This window comes from Glycine max, chromosome 10, assembly GCF_000004515.6.
Source record: "Glycine max cultivar Williams 82 chromosome 10, Glycine_max_v4.0, whole genome shotgun sequence".
Taxonomy (NCBI): domain Eukaryota; kingdom Viridiplantae; phylum Streptophyta; class Magnoliopsida; order Fabales; family Fabaceae; genus Glycine; species Glycine max.
This window is the reverse complement of record NC_038246.2, coordinates 44065082-44075249: the sequence shown is the minus strand read 5'-3', so window position 1 is coordinate 44075249 and position 10168 is coordinate 44065082. Positions and strand designations below refer to the sequence as shown.

General features: G+C 32.7%; 1 protein-coding gene across 2 annotated transcripts; it reads left to right on the top strand.

Annotated features, from left to right (window-relative positions):
• The first annotated feature begins 1501 nt into the window (after positions 1-1501).
• Positions 1502-7642, top strand: LOC100797201 (U-box domain-containing protein 14). Of its 2 annotated transcripts, XR_005886699.1 has the most exons (5): positions 1502-2146; positions 3860-3976; positions 4177-4590; positions 4676-6569; positions 6688-7642. XR_005886699.1 is itself a non-coding variant. In XM_003535472.5 (4 exons), exons 1-4 carry the CDS (start codon positions 1865-1867, stop codon positions 5759-5761), a joined length of 1899 nt encoding a protein of 632 aa, XP_003535520.1. In that variant the 5' UTR covers positions 1502-1864; the 3' UTR covers positions 5762-7642. The 2 variants fall into 2 exon arrangements, 1 of the variants encoding a protein (XP_003535520.1); XM_003535472.5 differs by having other exon boundaries at positions 4676-7642.
• Positions 7643-10168: the final 2526 nt, after the last annotated feature.

Below are 10168 nucleotides of genomic sequence, written 5' to 3'. Positions count from 1 at the left end.
CTTTAAAAAAAATTCACAATTTTAGTCCTTGTAACCAAATTTTAAAAATTGATTTATGTATTTAGTAAATTTTGATTGACACATGTCTATTTATCATCTACATAATAAGTATTTTTTAACAAAATTATTTAATAGTTAACAAACTTAATTTATTAAAAAAACAATTAAAAATGTACATAGTCAAGTTTGAAAATTGAAAAGGTGAAACTAAAATTGCATATTTTTTAAAAAGTGAAAGCGAAATGTCTCAATTAAAAATAGGGAACTTAAATTGTGATTTTTTTAAAAAGTAAAAAACAAAATGTCTCAATTACAAAATAAGAAGTCTAAAATTACATATTTAAAAAATAGAAGGGAAAATATTATTTTTTAACCAAAATATTATTAATGTATCTCATTATAGTTGTCATAACATGATTTTCAATAAAAAAATTCTATGGACACTAGCAAGACACATTAAATTATATATTAACTTGATAAGATTTAAAAGTTTAGGTTGGAAAAATAATGTGTAAAAAAAGTTGGAAAAATAAAATAAAAACAACAGTAGAAAAATTTGTTCAGGGTTATAAATTGAAGAACATGTCCATAATGATATCAATGGAGTCCATAATTGAATATAATCTGTAAGTGTTATAAATTTTTTAACAGTCTGTTTAATTTTAACGGATAAAAAAATATTGATAATGATAGAGATTTTTAAAATAATAACATGTATATAAAGTATAGGTGAAGTTTTAAAGTGATCAAGTTTAGTTGTAAATTATTAAAATTGAATATAACTTATATGTTTGATAAGACATTAATCTAGTTTTTAATTATTTTTTACTAGCCAAAAAATGTGTTTGATGGTTTGATAAATTATTTTTTTTAATAATTTTTAATATTGTGTGAAACATTATTTTAAATAATATTTCTAAAAACATTGGCTTTTAACTTATAATTTTTTATATTTTCTTTCATTTTTATTCATAATATATTCATTCATTTTTCTTGTTACATTTTTTAAATAAATAATCATTTTATTAATTTTTTTTGTTATCTTACACTTTTTAATTAGTTCAACAACAAATTTTACCCAATACTTATAATGTAATAAGCTAATTCAACTTTTATTTACTAATTAACTTTTCAGCTAATTTTATGGATCATAACTTTATTTTGTATTAATTTTATAAACACTTATAACCATCGCATTAAGTAATTATATAATCTACCTTAAAAACCAATCTATTTCAAGAAGTAAAAATTATCAGGGTAAACTCCATCTGTTCGATTTCTGTTTTTTAATACACACAACTACAAGTTGAAGCCGAATAATCGGAGTTAGGCGACAATTTTGTCTTTGTCCAACTTAGTCGGTTTTATCGCTCGAAATTTGATCATTAAAAAATATCTTTTCCCACTTAAACTAAATTTTAGGAGGTAAAAAAAAAAAAAACATTTTGCAAGACCACAATTTGGTCAAAGGAGAGAAAGAGAACAACACTGTTGGTTCTTTCATAGTGTCTGTCTTACCTCTTACCTACGAACGAGGCAAAGACCTTTTCAAAAGGTCAAACGCAAAACCTCTCAATGTCTTCTTAATCTTAAATAAATAAACACTCTTTCTTCAATTCTTTCTCTCCCATTTCAATTACTTTCTTTCTTATACTTTGATTTCGTCCTCCACAATTTTCCAATTCCATTTCTCTTTCCCAAGTTCTCCCTTAACAAGTAACATCAATAAACACAAAGCTTCTCTCTCTTTCAGCTCATGGTGGGTTTCAATTCTCCATTGTGATCCCTCATCTGGGTACCTTCCAAATTTGAGGCATCTTCGATCCTGTGGTCAAAGTTTGCATCTTTGACTTTTTTTCTCAAGATGGGTGGGAGCGAGAGCTCGAAGGGTGTGGTTATGAGTCGTTTGGTTGAGTGCATCAAGGAGATTTCTGGGTTGCCAGAGAGTCAGAACTTGTGCAAGAAGGTGTATGGGAATTTGGTTCGCAGGGTGAAGCTTTTGAGTCCTCTCTTTGAGGAATTGAAGGATAATAGTGATGAGTCCCTCAGCGATGAACAACTTCAAAGCTTTGACTCTCTCTTTGTTGCTTTGGGTTCAGCTAAGACCCTTTTAAAGGATGTGAACCAAGGGAGTAAGCTTTATCAGGTATGGCCTTTTTGGTTTTTGTGAAGCTCCCCAAGGGTTGAATGAATTTTGTGTAGTTTTGGTGTTTTGCCTAAGGGAATGAATTTTGGGAATTAAACTCAATTTTGTCCTCAACCAATGAGTTTTGTGTAGTTTTTTTAGATAGCTTGATTATAATCCAAAATTAACTCAGGTAGCATCAAGCTATCTAAGGAAACTACCAACAAGTGGTTGATTGAGTGGTCTCGGGTTCAACTCATGTGGATAAAGGGGAGATCCCACTAAAGGTGGTCAGTCAAATTTCTTGGGAAAGAATACTCATCAATAAAGCTGGTGGATACTCCACACCAATGTCATGGTGACCCAAAAAAAGCTATCCAAGGAAACTAAATAATATGCTCAAGCTTTCTTTCTAAGAAAATTAAAATAAAATAGAAGAACAAGAAAACAGGGAAATAGAATCAGGATAGTATCGCAACATATCTTAACACTTCCTCTCAATGGAGAATATGTATATGTATCTAGCTCGTTACATATATATATGCTATATTGGGCCCTTGTAAAGACTTAGTAAAGATGTTGTCAAGATTATCCTTGGAACAAACAGATGAGGTGTTGATGATGCGGAGAGAATATTTTCTATGATAAAATGACTCAACTTAGGAAGAAAATAAAGAACGAGAAACTTAACCACTAGCTAGAAGATACACTCAATCCTTAACCATTTAATAAAAGTAAATCAAACAAGGCTTAGCCATAATAATTGCTGAAGCCGTCAATTTCATCAGTTGATAAAGAGAGGTTTAACCACCATGTGAGGTAGAAACAAAACAAATTAATATCAATGCTTAACCACCCAAAGCAGAAGCTGCTCACATCATCAACGCTTAACCATCAAGGGCAAAAGCAAATAATGTCCAAATACACATTACCAAATTTTCAAGACTTGTCATTATACGCAACGGTAGGAGAAATATTGAGCTGAAGCAAACATTTAAGATCTTGATAACCTTGAGCCTTGATGAAATGTATGAAAGAGACCTTATAGGCAGTATAAACAAGATGGTTACACTTTGGAACGGTAGACAAGAGTGAGATCTTGATTTGTTGGAGAGAAGAGAGCAGAAAACTGAGAAAGGAAAAGAAAAAGACAAGCTTTGAGAGCCCTGTGCAGCAGAGGGAAAAACCTCTTTTTATGGTAGATGTCAATGCTCTAATACCATATTGAGATGGAAGGAATGATTTCTCTTGTGTATCATTGCACAGTTTGTACAATTATTTATATACACAAAATCTAAATCAATCTCTTAAGAAAGTTGATGAAAAGCTGTATATTTTCCAATATGAGATCCCAATGATTTGATTTTAGGGTGATTTCTTTCTGAGAAGATTATGAAGAATACAATTCTGCTTTGTAGTTTGCCTGTATCCTAACATTGCCAAACTGCCAATCACCAAAACTTCATGTTACCCTTTTTCTTTTTGGTGGGACTTTCTTAACACACACACACACACAACAGATGCTTAAAATTTAAATTCTAAAATATTCTGTATTCTTGAAACAAGGCCTTAGCTGTGCAAGTTTCTTCCTCCATGTGTACAGTGCATTAGCTGACCATATCATATTTCATTGTGGATAATGCAGATGCTCTATGCTTTCTGGTTCAGTTTTGTTACCCAACATGTTAGTTGATACTGACTGTTAATTTTTATCAAATTAATTACATGTCTCAGGCTTTGCGGAGGAATGATACAGCAGATAAGTTCCAAAAAGTAACTGAAAAAATTGAAGCTGTGCTCAGTGAAATTCCTTACAATAAACTTGACATATCGGATGAAGTTCGAGAACAGGTAAACCTTTATCATACTATATTGGAAGGAGACCAGCTATACTATATACAATTCCATGATGACTCAAACTTTTACCTTTTCCCTATTATTTCTTCTAGTCATATTTGATTTTTGTGCTTTTAAACTTCTTGATGTTTTTGGCAAAGAGAATGGGTGGCATCTTATGTACATTATTTTTCACAACTATTTTAATCCTTCAGATTGAACTGGTGCATGCTCAATTCAAAAGAGCCAAAGCTCAAACAGAATTTGCTGATATACAACTAGACCTGGATATGGCAGTGGCACAAAAAGAAAAGGACCCTGGTCCTGCTGTACTGAAGAGACTTTCTGAAAAGTTGCATCTAAGGACAATAAATGACCTAAGGAAAGAGTCTAGTGAATTGCATGAATTGTTCATCACAAGTGGTGGAGAACTCGGCGATTCTTTTGAAATGATCACATCCCTTCTCAGCAAACTGAGGGAATGTGTGCTCACAGAAAATCCTGAAGTTGATTCCAGTGAATGTGAAAAATTGTCAGTTAAGCACAGGTCTCCCATGATCCCAGATGATTTTCGATGTCCTATATCTCTTGAACTAATGAAAGATCCTGTAATTGTCTCCACTGGTCAGGTATAATCCGAGATTATCTTTGTACGTGGGACTGTTCTAACGTATATGTTATGATTATTCATAAACTTTTTGCCTTCTTTTGCAGACATATGAAAGATCTTGCATTCAAAAATGGCTTGATGCTGGTCACAAAACCTGCCCCAAGACACAGCAGACACTTGTGCATACAGCCCTTACCCCTAACTATGTTTTGAAGAGTTTGATTGCTTTGTGGTGTGAAAGCAACGGTATTGAGCTACCAAAGAAACAAGGGAACTGTAGAACAAAGAAATGTGGTGGCAGCAGTCTTTCAGATTGTGATCGAACTGCTATTAGTGCTTTATTGGATAAACTAACGAGTAACGATATAGAACAGCAAAGGGCAGCTGCTGGTGAGCTCCGGTTGCTGGCTAAAAGGAATGCAGACAACCGAGTATGCATTGCTGAGGCAGGAGCAATACCACCTCTTGTAGATCTGTTGTCTTCTTCAGACCCTCGAACTCAGGAGCATGCTGTTACAGCGCTTCTCAATCTTTCCATCAACGAGAGTAACAAAGGAACTATAGTAAATGCTGGAGCCATACCGGATATTGTAGATGTACTGAAAAATGGCAGCATGGAGGCTAGAGAAAATGCAGCTGCAACTCTCTTTAGTTTATCGGTTCTAGACGAGAACAAGGTGCAAATAGGTGCAGCTGGAGCTATCCCTGCTCTAATAAAGTTACTTTGTGAAGGTACTCCTAGAGGTAAGAAGGATGCTGCTACTGCTATCTTCAACCTATCTATTTATCAGGGAAATAAAGCAAGAGCTGTAAAAGCTGGTATAGTAGCCCCACTGATACAATTTCTGACGGATGCTGGGGGTGGAATGGTAGATGAAGCACTAGCTATTATGGCAATCCTTGCAAGCCACCATGAAGGCAGGGTAGCGATCGGTCAGGCCGAGCCAATTCATATTCTTGTTGAGGTTATACGAACCGGCTCTCCACGCAATCGAGAGAATGCTGCTGCTGTCTTGTGGTCACTATGCACCGGAGATCCACTGCAATTAAAACTAGCGAAAGAACATGGTGCAGAAGCAGCACTGCAGGAGTTGTCAGAAAATGGAACTGATAGAGCTAAGAGAAAAGCTGGAAGCATATTGGAACTCTTGCAGCGAATGGAAGGGGTTGATAATCTGCAGAGTTCATAGTCTCAGTGTTGCTTCGTTATATAGCTCATAGATGGTCTGAAAATTATGTGTTATAAACCATGCCATTATTGCCACATCATAATAGTGTATTCATCTTTTTTGTTTTAAATCCTGTGCAGGAACTTTGCATTATGTTTGGCTGTCATTTGTCTGTATAGGAAATTCTGTGAATTGTCTATTGAAGATGTTATGCTAGGATTATAAATGGAATAAGTTTCTGCCATTGTCTGTCACCGCAAAGTTTGTAATTCTTGGAACTTTCTGTTGTGGTAAAAGCCAACGTTTAAGTAGAACAATTTAAAGACTATTTTCTTATGATCAATAAACGTAGAACAATTTAAATTCCTAAGATATCATTGTTCTTGAGAAAAACACTGGTCAAGAGCATCTTAGATTCTAGAGAAGCCTTAAGCAAATTAAAAACCTGACAACCTATTAAGAAGGGACAAAAAGACATGATCTGTTATCACCTATACAATTATTGAAAGTGTAGAAGAGAATTTCTCACACATAAATATCTCCTTGCATTAACTCATGAAGGGTCAACATAATTTTCTTTAACATTATCATCATTCATCTCTTCACCATTTCTCTGGATGCAGGAACATAGCCATCTTTACTCTCTTCACCATTTCTTTAACAACAAGGTTTGTCTGGCGGAGTATCCAAGTTTACTAAGGATGATCCTTTAAATGAAAATGCAGCTGTTTGGACTTCTCCTAGCTTGTCACTTACCGATGGATAAGGATGTCCTTGTTCCTGTTGATGTCCTTGTCTATAGATATCAATTCCTGCCCTTGTGTTACAAGTGTGTAGTTTTAGCTAGTGATAGCCAGCTGAGTTATTCTCTTATATAATCTGCCTTTCATGTTCGGGAAAGACAATAAATAAATTGACTAACTTGGAGATGTATTTGAACCTTCCAGTGAAGGTCCATGCATGCCTCAAATGGGAATTCAAGCCGTAGCAGTACTAGCACTCCACCACAACACAACCTAGATTGCCTCAAGTTTCCACTTTCCAGTAAAGGTTGCCCTTCCCATTGATATCAATGACAAAGGTTAGTTAGTTGCTAATTAAGTAACAAAGAATGTGATGTGATGTGATAATTAGCCTTCAAGCTTTCAAAATTATAATAATTGAGCTAAATCAGATTGTCCTGCTTGCTGTATTGATATTTGGGGACATGAGAATTACAAGCCATCATCTCTTGTAAACTGATGTTAACCTTTTATGACTAGTTTACATCTAATATTTGTGGTGGCCGGTGATTAAAAACTAAATGGTGAATATTTTTTTTCAGAAATTTATGTTGTCTACTTGTCTAGTCTGTGTGTCTTTGCAGATGTTCAAGAATATATGAATGCTAAAACTCAAACTAGATAGATTATGCAGAGTTGGGACTCTTAGATGAGCATCTAACAGCCTAGCTACTGCAAGAATTGGACTTTAACTGTTTGAGCAAGTTTCTTTTATTTAGGATAGTGGAGTGTCCTGCTTAATGACCTGGTCATTTTTCAAATTTCATCCTTCAGGAAATTCTTATTTCTGAAGTTTAAGGTTTTATGAGTTGAAATGTAGAGTCATTTTCCGAGGAATATATGATATGTAAATTCATCGTGCTGCCTCTTGTAGTCTTGTTAAATGTTACTAATAGCTTTTGTGCAAGCCAAACTACTACACTTACTCTTGTGATCTCTCGTGTTTGTTTACTCTATTGTTGCTGATTTTGATTTTGATTTTGTTTCAGTACGAATGATTTTAGAGTGCGTTTGAATAGAGGATTTTAGATGAGGAAAGTAATTTATCAGATAATTTGAATTTCTGTAATTTAGAATTCATTGTTTGGATACTTTTTATGAAGAATTTAAAATTTTGGAATTTTAAAACAAAATTTTAAACAACTAAAAACTAGAATTTCAATTTCCTTCTAAAAAGTGAGAAATTGAAATTCTCTTCTTACATTCTTCTTCAAGAAACACCGTTCGAGCTCTTAAGATATCGAATGTGAGCATAGAGGAACACGTATAACTAACACACCAACCATATCTTCTCTCTTTTTTATTCATTTTTTTTCATCTTCATAATTTTAATTTTTTTTATCTAAACACAAAATTTTGAAAATAAAAAAATTTCAATTGAAATATTTGAAATTCTTAAAATTTAAAATTTCTCAGAATTTTAAATTTTTTCATCCAAATACACTCTTAAGTAATTTTGGCTGTATGTCAATATTTTGTATGATAAAAAATGTGTCATGCTATCCTTCTTTTGGCCGTAGATAGATAGCCTTTGAATTGACTAGAATGTCCATAGATAGCCTCATGTTTTACTTTTTTTTCCTGTCAATGCAGAAAATGAATGTACGACACATATATATTTGCCAATTGAAGAAAAAATTCTATATATGGAAAGAGTAAGAAGAAAAATAAAAAAAAAATGAAATACTGATTTCTAAAAATATTTTTTATGTTTAATTCAAGATTTAAAATTTACTGGCATAACTGAATTTTTATTATGCCAAATGATGTTTTTATTTTTTTCCATTTATCTATTAACTATTTGTATTATTATTTGTTTACTTTTATCAATTTTCTAAAATTGTTGAATGAACTTTGTTTTTTACAGAACGATAATACTATAATAGTCACAAATAGTTATCTAAAGATAGTATTGGTTAGAGAGACCAAAATAGAATGGGCAGGGCTACCTTTTAAGGTTATGCAGGATTGTTACTTTTAGAGAAGTTAATTCAACAAGCATGGTTGAAGCAGCGGCTGCTAGGTACCCTTGTCTCATGATTTCTGAAACTTTTTTTTTTCTAGTTCAAAGGTAATTGAAGTTATGTCCTCCGTTCCAGGATTGTGAAGAACAAATACTTTTATCCCCTTTTTCTTTTTAAGTATTTACTTTTCTACCAAATTGTTATTTTGTTAATTGTGCGAGAGAATTCGTTATCCAACAATTAATAGCGTAATATACCAATTAAGATGATATGGATCCGTAATTTTCTAATAATCTTGATGATTAAATTTTTGCTGGTATGAATATAATCTAGCTTAAATAAGTTGTCTATTAATCTCAACATATTGCATACAATTTATCATTTCACGCAAAGTACCATAACATGAGCTTCAATACTTCCATTTAGGTAACATTTCCAACAGCTCTATTAATTATGAATAAATTCATAGGAATCACAAAAGGAAAAATCATATAATTATATATTATATATAATTCTTTTAAGCAAATTTTATATATTATTGTATTTTTATACATAGTATATGTAATTGTTAATCATGTAGTTATGTACTTATTTTCATATTTTGTTTTTATTATTATAGAAGCAAATAATACAAAAAGGGATTGAACTGTGGTTATAAAAATTTTAAACTTTTTCTTTGACCAAAGATACATTTATTGTCTGATACATGTTTTACAAAAAAACAAAAAAAAGGATACAGTTTCCAAAATCCTAAGCAAAAAAAAAATTATAATTTTCATACCTGTTTGTTATTGTGTTTCTTAAGTGCATCACATTATTCGTTCAAGTTTTAACAATTTTTTTTGTGAGAAATTATCCATATTTGGTTGACATAGTCAACAAACATTGGTCATGGTGAACAAACAATTTCAAACTTCTTAAGGCACTCATCAAACTCATCCTCGGAAGGACAATCGACCAAACTCCTCTAGGCTTCCATGACATAATCTCATGCATTTTTTTGACCAATCAGAGATTTACACTTTTCCTTCACATTCTTATCAATGTGAAACCACACAACAAGTTGATACACTCAATGAATACAATCTTTATTCCATTAACCAATGTTAGATCTCTATCGATAACAATAACTCTAAGGAGGGCATCAAGTATGAGAAAAAGACCTCGAAATCGTTCTGGAGCCCACACAACATTATTTAAATGTTCTCCATCCAAATAGGCAAAACCAACAAAGAATGTCATCTTTGTTGGTGTGACACCAACAAAGTCAAGTAATAGGAGTCTGTACCTGTTTGTTTTGTAGGTGTTATCTATCAAAAATACCAAATTAAAGACATTGTATAGCTTCACTGCATCAGAATGACACCAAAAGATATCACATACAACATCTTCATCCTTTAATCTATGCCAATAAATATATTGATCCCGTTCAAGAAGTTTCATTAGTTATTACATTTCAGTATCACTGCCTCTTATGGACGAAAGGCATGCACTTTTGGCATTGTATATTTGCTTGATTATTGTGTAACTATTGACATTGTGCTCTTTTAACGTTAAGAGAATATTTCTTGGTTTCACCATTGACTTTGTCATATCAACAATAATAATCTTTACATCCTTAGTCAATTGACCAATGTATGGATGTCCAACTAATGACTTTTTCATTTCATGATTGTGACTCC